The 13,800-nt window shown below is 35.7% G+C and overlaps 1 protein-coding gene across 3 annotated transcripts; it reads right to left on the bottom strand.

Annotated features, from left to right (window-relative positions):
* Positions 1-3,067: 3,067 nt before the first annotated feature.
* LOC149086697 (4-trimethylaminobutyraldehyde dehydrogenase-like) lies at positions 3,068-12,070 on the bottom strand. 3 transcript variants are annotated; one of them, XM_089231054.1, is made up of 9 exons: positions 11,988-12,070; positions 9,125-9,288; positions 7,975-8,120; positions 7,610-7,739; positions 6,828-7,072; positions 6,517-6,744; positions 5,655-5,843; positions 4,734-4,960; positions 3,068-3,451 (listed from the first exon to the last, which is right to left on the bottom strand). In XM_089231054.1, exons 2-9 carry the CDS (start codon positions 9,276-9,278, stop codon positions 3,232-3,234), a joined length of 1,539 nt encoding a protein of 512 aa, XP_089087180.1. In that variant the 5' UTR covers positions 9,279-9,288; positions 11,988-12,070; the 3' UTR covers positions 3,068-3,231. The 3 variants fall into 3 exon arrangements, with proteins under 3 accessions (XP_089087180.1, XP_089087179.1, XP_089087181.1); XM_089231053.1 differs by lacking the exon at positions 11,988-12,070 and adding an exon at positions 11,865-11,978; XM_089231055.1 differs by lacking the exon at positions 11,988-12,070 and adding an exon at positions 11,733-11,858.
* Between the last annotated feature and the right edge of the window lie 1,730 nt (positions 12,071-13,800).

The raw sequence follows: 13,800 nt of genomic DNA, 5'->3' as shown, positions 1-13,800 counted from the left end.
GAGTGGAAATGAGTAACGCGAGTGATCTGCGCATGTCCCACCCAAAACAATTTCTCTCTCTACTCAAGTAAACTTTTTTCAACAATTTGATTGGTCAAAATTTTGAAAACAGCTCAAAGTATTTTTAATCATTGTATGAGATGACTTTTGAATCTGTTTCTCTGAAATCCTCTCATGAAAAATTTGGAGCACTTTAATTTACCGCATGTGAAACACAAAAGATCCACCGTAAGTCTTTGTAACCGTTTTTCGAAACTTTTTTTTTTTAATGATTTCGATCTTGCATACGAAACAGTATTCAGTGGCGTCAAAACCGAGGGTGCTGTGGGTGAAGCACCCACAGTATTTTGTAGCATGGGCCCAAGTTCACCCAGAATTGATTTAGAAATCAAAATTGTTACATTTAACACAAGTAGAGCACCTACAGGCAGGGCCGTCTTAAGAACATGATGGGGCCTCCGGCCAAGTGATTTTTCCGAGGCCCTACCTGGAAAATTCTCGAAAAATTCAACTACTTCTTGTTTTTCTGAGGCCCCCCTCTTCTTTTGAGACCCCTTGGGCCGTGCTCGGGTGGACCCATGTGTTAAGACGACACTGCCCACAGGTCTAAAACACTTATGATGCGCCCTGCGTCTGCTGATACAACAGTCTAAGGACAATTTAAAAAAGAACTATATTGGCAGAATTTGAAGGCGAACCAAGAAAGTTTTCTTGGCATGGAAATATTTACGAATTTCAAACCCAAAAATTCTTAAAATAGGAGTTAGGCTCAGGGCTTTGTCGGTGGCTGTTGGGGTCCCAGAAAAGATCAACGTTTCGGGTCTCGATGTGCTGATCTGAAAAAGATTGGGGTTCCAGGGCATTGATCTGGTTGCCCCTACGTAAAGCCACTTGTTGCGCGTGTGAGTCAGTCACTCGCATGCACACATTTGTCCTTTTCTCGTAAGGGCGAACAGGCCCAAAAATTGTTCGGCATATTTATGACTATCTTCTCACATTTAATTCTTGAATGTTCATAAAATAAACAAATGCTGGCTCCCACAGCTTGTAGCAGGATCCCTAGGCTGGGATATTTGGTCAGCCCTTCTCATAAATGTAGTGCAAAAAAAAAGAAAGAATCGTCCTGTGGCCCCTCTCAGCTCCATGTTTGCTGCTTTATTATTAATGCCATTATTAATGCTGTTTTATATTTCGGAATATATTCTGAAAGTAATTTTCCTAATGCCAAAGTTCGAGGTCTCGCTACTTCGGGCAGTGACCGTATTGTTTTTACATATAAACAGATACGTATTTGCAGGTGAAGCCCCCCACCGGAATGATGGAAGTGATAAAGGGTGAAATTTGCACTCCCCTCTGTTCGGCGCACCAGACCTACCTGCTCCCTCCTTAGATGCGGCGCTGGCTATATCCACGGGTGGAAAATGCTAGTGCTTGGTGGTAAAAGAATATCAAATTAGAACAAGAAAAAGCCGGAAAAATTTGAATAACTTGTGAGCGGCAAAAAGCCATAAATTTGTCTCTGTACATAACAATATGTATTCAGCAAAAAATCCTCAAAGAATGCTTAGTGACGCACAAATATTCATGTCTGCCAGAGGCACGAATTTCTGACGAACGGATCCTGCTCTCGGGACCAGAGCCGCAACAAGAAATAAAGATTGACTCTTTAGCTCGAGCAAGTATACATTCATTTTGGCATCCCATATTCGTGATTTTGCACAAGCGAACTAAAGTGGGGGGGGGGGCCCTTCTTGGTCCATCGCCCGGTCATCAGAACCCCTAGTTACGGTCCTACTCGGGGGGAGGGAGCAGTAGTGTGAGCTGCAGAGGCTCAGGGCTGAATATTGTATTAGCTTACCTGAGCAAACTTCGGAAACTGCTCTAATTGTCACTATGAATTCGGTCACTCAGCTTCAAAATTACACCCGTGTCTCATTTTTTTAAATTATTAAGAACGAAAGTATTTTCAGAAAACAAGCCACTTGGCAGCTGAGTAGTTAGCACCAGGCCCGTAGCCAGAAATTTCGTTCGGTGGGAGACCAGTGATAGAATTATAGATTTGGCCATGTTTTTCCTTTTTTTCGGTCATTTTCTCACATATCGGGGGGGGGGGGGCATATCCCGCTACGGCCTTTGTTTTTATTAATTCAATAAATTGCTAACCATCTTTATGTACCTTGTCATATTGTGGTTAGGTTGAATCGCGGGGATAAAATACACCACAGACTGTGTTTACAATCTTATGTGCTGGAGAAATAAAAAAAATTACACCTTTCTCAAAAAAATCTCCACAATTAATAAGATATTTCTTCAAATACCATCTTTGCTATAAAGGAAGAAGTTTGTTCTGTCTTAAAGGGGAAAAATTAGATGAATGATTTTTTTGTAACAGCACTGCAACTAAATGGTTGGTCAGCCCCAACCATTTTTCAGGGTAAGCACACTTTTCGGGCCCCCCCCCCCCAATAATGTTGGAATACTTGAAGGGTGAAATTTGCACAAACAATGGTCCAACATTCAGCGCACCAGACCCCCCCCCCCCCCCCCAGTTGTGGCCCTGATTCTTTATATCGAAGGCCTAGTGTGAAAACCTTGTAAGTCAGTTTGCATCAATTTTTCAGGAGAAGCAAATAACATGCACTCTCTTCAATTGCTGGCATGAACCACAAAGTTTTAAATTTAGCGATAAATGGCACTACATTTATAAGTGATGATGTGCTTTGTCTGGTTGATGAGATACAGGATCTAATTTCCGTAGACACAAAAACCTTATTTTCAGAAAAAAGTAGATACATGGTTTTTTTTCACACTAGGTCCTCCATATGTATGTTGATTCAAATTTGTTGATACAAGTGTTTTTCAGATCATATTTTTGTGATTCATTTGAATATTATATTTCAATCTATAATTCAATGGAAAATGCCTAATGCTAATTCAATAGTGTCATAATTGCTTGTGGATTGATTCAAAATGTATTCATACATTTTGCGATATTAAAATTTTCAAGAATTACGAAGTCCAAAAGCAAAGTTGAGAAAAATTGTAAATGAAATACAAGACAAACTAATAATTAAATTATATATTTTAACCATAAACATAAAAAATAATGCAAGTAACAAAATAAAGTATATAAAACAAAAAAATTATGGAAAATATTGAAAAAATCATTACATTCAAGGATTCATGTGTTAATTTCTTTTGATTTCAAAATGAACAAGTACAATGAAAAAATTATATTTTGTAAATAGGACAATCAATTTCACTGTTCATTTCTACATAAACTGTTTTCAATTGACTAAAATCGTTCAATGCTGCCAACCCATTTTCTCTTCCAAATCCTGAAAGCTTATACCCTCCAAAAGGGAGTTCTGGTGGGAAAACATTATAGTTATTGATCCAAACAATGCCAGCTTGAAGTTGGGATGCAACTCGATGAGCACGCTGGAGATCTCTGAAAGGGTCAAAAAATAATTTAAATGGTATTTACAACGTACATACTGCAAAAAAAAACATTTTGAACTGGTGGCAACAAAATAGGACTTAAAAGAATATGCAATACTGTAATGATTTTATTTATTCCCTATTTAGTTATGTCTTTCTCTCCAGTCAGTTGAGATAAAGTATTAATTGTTCAACATATTAAGAACATTAAAATTTCTTACAAACTGAAACATAAAAAAAATGTTTTTGCTTTGAACAAAAGAATCAAAATCTTGATTGTTCCAGACCATTCGCATAACATTTATGTATACTGATACATCAGAAAGCAACACGCATACATATATTTATGGCAGAGTTGGCAGGTTTTTGACACGTGACAGTTTTTGACGGTTTAAACTGTTGTGTCAACAACCTGAGCTAAGAAATTTTTAGGTGATAGAATGAGTTTAATTAGTATATTAACAGATGCTGCATGAGAATTTTCAGTATAGAATAAAATTTTAGGCAGATTAGACAATTTGAAACATAAAAAAATATATTATGTACTCACAGTGATTATAATTAATAATGTGATCCTCATGTATTCCCAAGGGATCAGCAAGATCTGCCCAGCGAATTTGTTAGTATTAGTAGACATCCATGCCTGAACCGGGATTCAAACCCAGACTTGCACAGTGAGAGGCTAGTAGCTCCCTAACCACTCGACTGCCAAGCGGCAATCAAAATTAAAACTTTAATCTATGTTAAAGTAAGTGTTTTGTTATTTAACACATCTATCAGGTTAAAAAACTATTTACCAACATTGACAATACGTTTTTGACTGTTTTAATACCAAGTTAGCTTCTGAGGTCAAAAACCTAATCTTGATCTCCTCTCACACATATATTTTGAAGTAAACACATATATTGTAAGTTAAGCAAATGGTGAACAGTAGTTTAGATAAAATAGATAAGTCTAAATAAATAGACCATAAAATGATATATTATCTGTTCTCGACTCTTTGTATGTTAAAAAATTCAGTTTCAAATTATAATTAATATTTTGTTTTATTACTGTAATAAATTAATGTTTACAAATAAAGCATTGTAGCATGCAAAAAGTAAGTTTCTCATCATGCAATATACCTATTGTGTGCAAAATATTATTCAAAAGCATTATTTAGGTTTTTCACAGTTTAAACCAGTTTTTGACACTTGTCATGTCAAAAACTCAAAGCTGATACATGGTACATTTCTAAAATAAGTCTGTCAAAAAATTTATAAAAGAAAGTCCCAAAGTAAGCAGTATCTTACTTGGTCATTACACCTGCAGCTAACCCATAAGGTGATGAATTGGCTCTCTCAATCACTTCCTGCTCTGATTCAAATGGAAGTATTGATACTACAGGTCCAAATACTTCATCTTTTACACATGACATTTCATCAGTACAGTTTGTTAGAACACAAGGTGAAATGAAGAATCCACCAGAATTTAATCCTGTCATCATGACTCTTTCCCCACCACATGCAACTGTTGCACCCTTTAAATGAAATATTAATTTTTATTAAATCAATAATAGTAACAAATTTTTTATCATAAAATTTTGCACTTTCAGCATGAAAAGCCATTATATATAAATGTATAAATTTTTCCAAGATAAAATTTACTGTTACACTAGCCATATAATTAGTTTTAAAATTTGTTTTGCAAACCTTGATGATAGTTCACAAAAATTGTTCTACCAAATGTAATTTAACATAAAGTGGGAATTATAATTAATGAATGGAGACAGTTTTAAAATATATCTTATGAAAAAACAAATCCTAAAAAACATTCACACAAAAAATAATCGGTTAGAATTTCCTTGATATTTTGAAAATACTTTTATACTACAATGAAAATGCTATAAAACAGTACCCTTTACAATGATAATCAATCTCTGCTCCCAATGTACTATTCATAGTGTGCACGTATTCCATTTACAAAAATAAATCTTTTCTAACAATATGTTTCTCTAGTCTTGGTGGTATGGTTATATAATAATTGCACTGCACATAATAGAATTGTAAGCTTTGGCTATGCATATGTGCATTTAAGTTAATTCAGAAATTTTTAATACAAGTACATTTTTGTTAGATTTAAGGCTTTTCATTACATTCAATTATAAGGAGTTTCGAGAGAGATTTTACTATTTAATATTTATATTAAATAAATATTTATGAGGAATTAAAAACCTGTTTTTTAGCTTCCTGTATAAAGTCTAGCACTTTTTGCCCATGCTGCTCATTGATCATTGCGCCAACAGTGGTTGAATCATTTAAAGGGTCACCAATTATCATACGTCTTGTAGCTGACACAAGCTGAGTCTGGAACTCATTCAGCACACTTTTATGTACAAAAACACGAGTGCAATTCGAGCAGACCTATTCAAACAGTAAATCATAACATATGAAATATTAATGATTTTAGGATTTTTGAATATTATAAGTATAAAATTCTTTTACATTAAAAAAATTAAGGAATACAAAAACAACAGCTAGATTTGAAATTGAATGCAGTAGGTTATATTGACCCTTTGCATTCCACTTTTTTCTCATATGGCAATGCAACGAAATGTTTTCATTACTGATTAATATTTCTCAAATATAACTGAGCAAATAGCCATAACCAGGAAGAAATATTGTAAAACACAGTATAATCAGAAACTTTTGAATTGTACAAAAAAATATGCAAATCATAACTTGTATGATGAATGAAGCATCCATCCACAAGAAATCACCACAAATTAAAAATAAAACTTCACTGATTCTGCAAAAGTACTGCAGTAATATGTTTATAATAATACGCAAAACTTCATATATATATATATACACCATTCAATATTTCATTGTGATACCAGCTGCTATCCTATACAGCTCAGGTAAAATTTGACTAATTTACTGATGAGTGATCATAAATTTATCAAATTCATCATTGAGAAAATTTAGAGAATCAGTTATTCATGTAAAAAAATCAAAATAAAGTATATTATACAAATACTTCACAGAACTGCAACACATTTTACTCATCACAAGATTATGATAATATATGACGCACCTCACCCTGAGTTAAAAAATTTCCTAAAAGCGTTGCTTTCACAGCATTTGTAATATCACAGTCAGAAAACACAAGTAGTGCTGATTTTCCACCAAGTTCCATGGTCACTTTTTTCATTGTTTCTGAACAGTTCTTCATGATTGCCTTGCCTGTGGATACACTTCCAGTGAATGTTACTTTTGAAACATTTGGGTGTGTGCAAAGTGCTTCACCAGTTCTTCCTTCGCCCTACAAATAATTGAAAAATAAATATATGAATATTCATTAAAAAGTCTAAGCCATAGAGAAAAAAATACAGAATTTCTTAATACCTGAACAACGTTGACAACACCCGGAGGAATACCAACAGATGTCATAATTTCAGCAAGTACGACTGATGTAATTGGAGTAAATTGTGATGGCTTGTAAACAAATGTATTTCCACAAACTAGAGCAGGGGCAGCTTTCCATGTCATAACCTGAAATGGATAATTCCAAGCTCCGATTCCAGCAACAACACCCAAAGGTTCTCTCCTAACAACAGCAAAGTTTCCTTGTTGTAAATCATAATGATCACCTGGAAAAACACCATATTTTAGAGTTTTATTGGATCTTGGATGACTTCATTAGTTACCTGCCAAGAGCAGATGCAAATGCCACTATTCAGGAGATATGAAAGTTTGCGCATGCGAGTGGTAATCTCTACACAGATAGAATGTTCAAAAGCTGGAGTGCTGAAATCCTAGTCAATTATCTAGTGCAAAATGCATTGGAAATCCATATCTCCTTATCATTATTGTTCATTTATTTTGGAATATCAGTACAACTTAGCAACATTTAAGACCATACAAAAGAAAAATTAAAATTACACAAATGTATTGATTCAATAGTTTTTGTGATCCTTCACATTTTATACCAACACTAGTTGCAACAACGAGGAAAATGTCATAGTAATCAAAACCATCAGTTTTAGAATTATAAATGGTTTTTTACTACCCATGAAAGCATAGTTATCCTATGTTGATGAATTGGATAATTCAAACTTTTTTGCAGTCCCTTTGAGCTTAGAATTAACCAAGTTTGACTGTATGTGAAATCTTGGAAATTTTTTTACCTCTTATGCTTGCTGCTATACCACCATAATATTGTAGAACCTCAGCACAACCCTCAATGTCAAGTTTAGCTTCCCATATCGGCTTGCCAGTATCCAAAACCTCATAATGAGCTATTTCTTCAAGACGAGACTAAAAAGAAACATATAATCAGAATGTAACAAAAACTATAGGCCTAATCAACAAGTAATTTACATGAACCATAATTTATTACCATTATTAATTATATTCCATGGTAACTTAACCCAAAATTATATAATTTTGAAGCAAGCATTTCATGTCAGTATCTACATTGCTGTTTTTTACCGATATATATAATTTAGAATTTAAATAAAAATATTTTTGTTTCATCAAAATATAAACATACCCTCACAACTTGACTAGCAGCTAAAAGTAACTGACCTCTGTTTCGAGGACAGAGTTTTGACCAATTGGGAAAAGCTTTTACAGCTGCTGATACTGCTGCATTGACTTCTCCTTGACCAGAGCATAATAAATTGCAGATAATCTCACCTATTAAAAGTTTTGTTTATATTATCATAAATTTCTTTTCAAAGCCTCTCACATATACTATTAATTTTATATTACAATGTTTAACTAGCAAATTCCAATTTGACCCTTTGCAGCAAAAACATTTTTGAGCAATAGAACATACTGTTTGATGTAGAAATGGCATACATTTGTCAACATAGTTTGACACAGAGAAAATTGGATTACTTCAAAAGAGACTTACTAACTCCTCATACAAGGTATTCTCTTTTGAAATAGAATGCTGTAAAAATGAGAATAAAACTATTTTGGCGAAAAAAAAGAAGATATTTTGGCATTTATTGAGTAGATACATTTTTACTATACCGTTCGATATCTGACACGTAACAATTTCGGAACTCTTTCTGATGTTTGATATTTATTCCACATTCCGACGTCAGACCAGTATCGGTACGAAATCCTAACGATATATTTTTGCTACTCGGGTTAACCCTAATAGCGGCAATATGACGAGATATCTTGTCTAACTTGATGCATTTTATTTCGGCAACCATGAAATATCTTGCCTCTTTTAACCCTCTTATTTTGGCAATGACCAACCCAGCGACTGCATTGTAGTTGTTTTCACGGTAAAACATTTCTCGCCAACCAACCTGTCAGATTAACTGGCAGTGGGCAGAGTTAGCTTATATTCAAAGTTTGATAACACAAGGGGAGAGACAGTGTTTTTTTCTTTCCCTTCCAGATAGTGTAGAATATGTGAATATGGATCTTCTTGAAAACAGATGACATTTTTCAGAGGATTTAGAGACTTCCACAGTTAGCAGTTCAAGGAAATTTTAAAAACTGCTTAAGGGGGTTAAAATACAATTTCTGCAGTGTAACATATATGACAATTATTTTTCATCTTCCAATTAAAATTTGTTTGTTTTCTTACATAAAATTCAAAAGTTACATTTACGTACTTATGTATATTCTCAAGGTAAGAATGTTTATAGGTAAGAAATATAATTAATTTATAGTACTACCTGTTGCAGGATTAGAGCATTTTATCTTATCGGTTATATCTACAGGATCTCTTCTTTCACCAGCAATAAAATTTAATGGACTGTTCATTCTTGAATGATTTCGCAGCTGACATAATAGACCAAGCCAAACTCTTCTGTGGAAACTGTTGATCATTTATTGCTTTCTAAGGAAAGATTAAAAAAAATTCTCACAATGATTATTTGAACATATTTCTTTCTAAAGAGAAGTTAAAAAGCAGCATATTGTGTACGTTAAAGGTATGAAGCAGTGTTCTCCAATACATGTCTAGATGCGTGATTCATGCATTAAAGCTCAATTTTACTCCTCTGAATTTCATTGAGGAGTGAAAGGACATGTGACCAAGTCTCTTAGCATAAAACTGAACAATATGAAAATTCTAGGAGCATATCTTTTCCATCTGCATGCATCAGACATGGAAATGAGCTAGCCAAAAATCACAGATGAATGGGAACATCTTTTGAACTTGACTGGATCGTTGCACCAGCATCGTTGGTCACATACATAGTGTAAAATAAAAAAGGTCTCGTCTTCCTGCAACTCTCATTTATCTAATTTTAAAGCTGTTCATTTTAGCCTTCAGTTAGTTTTTCATCTTTTTTACAGCACTTCTTGGTGTTTTTAAAAACTTATCTTCAAATTTTGGGAAGTACTTGGAACAAATTATATGATTTTCTACAGAGACCTATGGGGAAATCCTGTTTCGGCTAATGAACATGATTCTGCAATGAATTACCTTTGTTAGTCGAGATATCACAGGACTGGAACAGATCTAAGGGCAATAACGCCTTAGTTTTCCTCATGAAATAGCTTTTCGACATGAATAAATCTTTTCAACCATTGGACAATACTGGATGCATTCACAAAAATTTGTGTAACGAAATACGTTAAATGCTCATATCTCAAAAAGTATTCAAAAATGTATTCGTGTTTTTTTATGTCCATGGCAAGATCTCATTATAATACCCTACTGATGTTGATACCTCTTCTAGTCCAGGCACTAGGTTTATGTCCAGCATTTGTGACAAAATTGTTTTACATTATATCTTGAGATGTTTGCAATGCAAACAGAAGGCAATGATGCTGTCTGATGGATATTCTTAAGAAAAATCAAATGGTACTTCTCTGATTTTAATATCTATTCCAGTCTGGGCATCAGGCCAGCTTTCATAACAAAATTGTTTTATTCTATATCTTGAGAGGACACACGCCTTCTAGATGTCTCAAAGATAAATACGCTGATACCCTGTGGATATTAATACCTCTTCCTGTCCGGGCACTAGAGACTTTAACGGGGAGATCGCTCACATTTGCGTCTCGAAGAGCAAAAAGTCAATCTCTGTTAAAAAGTCTCGCCACAGAGAGCAACAGGCCTACAACAATTATTCAATCATTAAAATTCACTCATGGTCAGAAAAAATTATGGCAGATGGTGGCATTTACATATAACAAGCATTACACAGAAACAAATTTCTCTTCAGGCTCTCGCAACATGTACCAATTCATTCGAAATTTTGCAGAGGAATGTGGACAAGGTGCATGTGTAGTTTAGTATTAGTAGTAGTCTGGCCACCAGACTTGCAGCCCTCATTTGTGACAAAATTGTTTTACGCTATTTCTCAAGAAGTTCACAATCCAAATAGACAATAATGATATCTTCTGTTAAATACTCCAAAGACAAATCTATATATATAATACGATATCCATTATTTAATTAAGTCAGTACCTATCTATTTAATTGTTTCATAAAGTTCCCTAGGACAAGGTCCCACCCATGGGCCCCCCACAAGCGTGGGGCTAACAGGGCTGTAGTCATGGCCCCCACAAGGGGTGGTCTGACACGGCTCCAGCCCTGGGACCCGGGATGATTGTCATCATTTTTTTGTTTCTTCACGTTATAAATTCATCATAAAGGGGCAAGTGAAAGTCTGGTCGGGGCCCGTAAAAAATCCCAGCCTAGGGGCCCTGCTTCAGGATGTGGGGGCCATGGCTGTAGTCCTGAGGCAATTCTCATCATTTTTTGGCTTTTTTCATGCTATAAAATAGCCATAGAAGGGCCCATAAGAAGTGTGACCGGGAGCCCCGCCATAGATCCCAGCTTAGAGGCCCCTGCTATATAGAATATGGGTGCCATGGTCCCACCCCTTGATAGGGGACAATGGCTTAAGTTGGCTAAAGTCGATAGATCCAGAGCCCTGTTCGGTTTGAAAGAAAAAAAATACCTACCACACAATTGAAGCACAAAGAACGTATTCACGTCAAAACTCAGGACCATATCTATGACACAGCCATTCCCAATATTTTATTATAAACTTTCTTTTTAATTTGACATAGAGCAGTGGTTTTCAAAGTATGCACCGCTAACCATTGTCAGGGAAGCAGCGGCAAGTTTTCCTTTTACTGCGTATGTATTCAATACGATGGAGCGATTGCTTGTTAGACTATCCTGGGGAGCTGCGGATATATATAACGGAGCCACAGAAGATATAGAGCATCCCTGTAGCCATAAATTCATAAATCATGGAGGAAAAACACCTAAAAATTTATCCCGCAAGAGAATGAGTAACCCAAGGTTTCTTCATATTCTACCTTAAACAAATTTGGTTAAGGTCGTGACTGGTCGGGTTTTGAATCGTACGCTTTATTTCCTTTGATGAAACTTCCCAAATAATATGAAGTAAAACGTAATTAATAACTAATTTTTTGAAAATAAAACTCAACTGAATAATCCCTGAAATAAATTTCCCTCCGACGCTTGAAATTCTTCGAGAGCATGTAAGAGTTCTAGAGAGTTGAAAAGAAATCCTCAGTCAAGGAAAAAATAAATACCGTGATAATACTCACCAATCCGTGAGTTCAAAGGTTGTTTACATCATGGAGAGTCTAGCCACAGCAACTCATTTTTCAAAATGCGCATGCGCAATATTGAAAAAGTTTTTCTTTTTCTTTTCAAAAGGAGTGGCGCTTTATTGCCAAATGCCAGTGATGGTAACCAGGGCCGTCTCTATTCTACCGTAGAATAAACTCGGCCCTGTGGTAACTCGTGGGAAATTTCCCATATTCGTGGGAAAAATTGGCCTAAATTGGTCCACATGGGAAATTTCTTGGCGTTTGTGGGAAATTTTGAGAGGTCATCGAACAAAAGAATTTTTGTTGAAAAAATATATATGAATGCAAAACAATGCTTTTCTAGTGTAAAATAATTTACTACATATTTCCACCGATAGATAGCAGCACGAATTTCGGAATGTGTGGGGAAAAATTCAGTCAAAAGGGAAATTTTGCTTGACGAAGTTACCATCACTGCCCATGGAGGAAAGAATAACAGGAGGTGACATCAGGCACGAAAATTGAAGCCCTTGTGGCAACCCTATGGGCTGACAAGTTAGCCCAAACAAACCGCTCTTTTCCCTATACTTAACATGTGTTTTGCCGGATCGAATTCTCTTAAAATATTAATATCTAAATAAATTTAAGCACCATGACTTTTTGTTTGCATTTTTGTTTCGTTTATCATTATCATAGATCCGGGACATTTCGAAAGTGTTTGAGGCCCATGGGCGCTCGTCCTAAGCTTTACATGAGGAATTTTGATTTCTGAATCAATTCTGAGGTGCTCGAGCACCTTCTGACAGAGACGTAGCTAGGATTTTTGCCATCTGGGGCAATGAGCATTTTGCCGCCCCGTGCCTCAAAATACTGGAAATGCTCGAGCGTCCTTCGCCACTGTGTATTTATGGTTTTGCTGCCTGTAGGCTGTACAAATTTCGCCACCCTTCTTCCGTATATTCTTGAATACGTATGATTGAAATATATGCCGCCCATCCGAACCTTCCGCTATGTAGATGTAGTATTGACAGTGGCGGATTACCGCACAGGCGCATGAGGCGCGCGCCTGGGGCCTCGGCAGAGCGGGGGGCCTCCAAATAGTTGTGTGCTTCATCCTACATATGAATTTACATGCGCATCAACAAATCTCTTGAACTAAGTACAGTATCTGCTCTACCTTTTTTTTTTTTTAACCGCAATTTTTTTTTTTTTAATGTATACTGTACCTATAAGAGTTATGGAAGAAAAACGGGAACTGAAAGAAAAGAACAATTTACAAGACGCAGCTCTCAAGGGCCAGTTCTTCCCCGACAAAGAAAGAAGAGACATTGTAAAGCGATCATTCAGGGAGGGTCATTTTCAAACAGTATTTCCCTAAGGGCACAAGCAGGAGGAGGGGTGAGAACAGCAGGTCCTAATGTCTGTCCGAAATGAAAATTGGAGTGAAGGCATAAACAGATGTCTCATTCCACAATATTCAATGCTTTTATAGGCGCCAATAATACGACAGCTTTGGTGTAAGCTTTTGTATACAGTATAATGGATGACAAGATGGCTATCGGCAAGCGGCGACATCGACAGGAAGAGACACTCGTACTAATTAAAATGAATGTAGTAGAGCTCTTATTGTGATTTTGTCTCCCACTTGTTTGAATGAAATACTATAAGCTGGTTCAAACAACATATACATTTGCAATCTATGACTGGAACCATACGACCATATGACAAAAAAAAAGTGGGGTTTGAAATGAATGCTGAATGACATGCATTCTGAATCACGTGATTTTTCTGTTTCTCTTTTAACACTCCCTCCCCGGCTGAAAAAAAT

This window comes from Pholcus phalangioides, unplaced genomic scaffold, assembly GCF_987345545.1.
Source record: "Pholcus phalangioides strain wild (caught in Gottingen) unplaced genomic scaffold, Ppha-v1.0 ptg000004l_1, whole genome shotgun sequence".
Taxonomy (NCBI): domain Eukaryota; kingdom Metazoa; phylum Arthropoda; class Arachnida; order Araneae; family Pholcidae; genus Pholcus; species Pholcus phalangioides.
The sequence above is the reverse complement of the archived record's forward strand: the minus strand, read 5'-3'. Positions and strand labels throughout refer to the sequence as shown.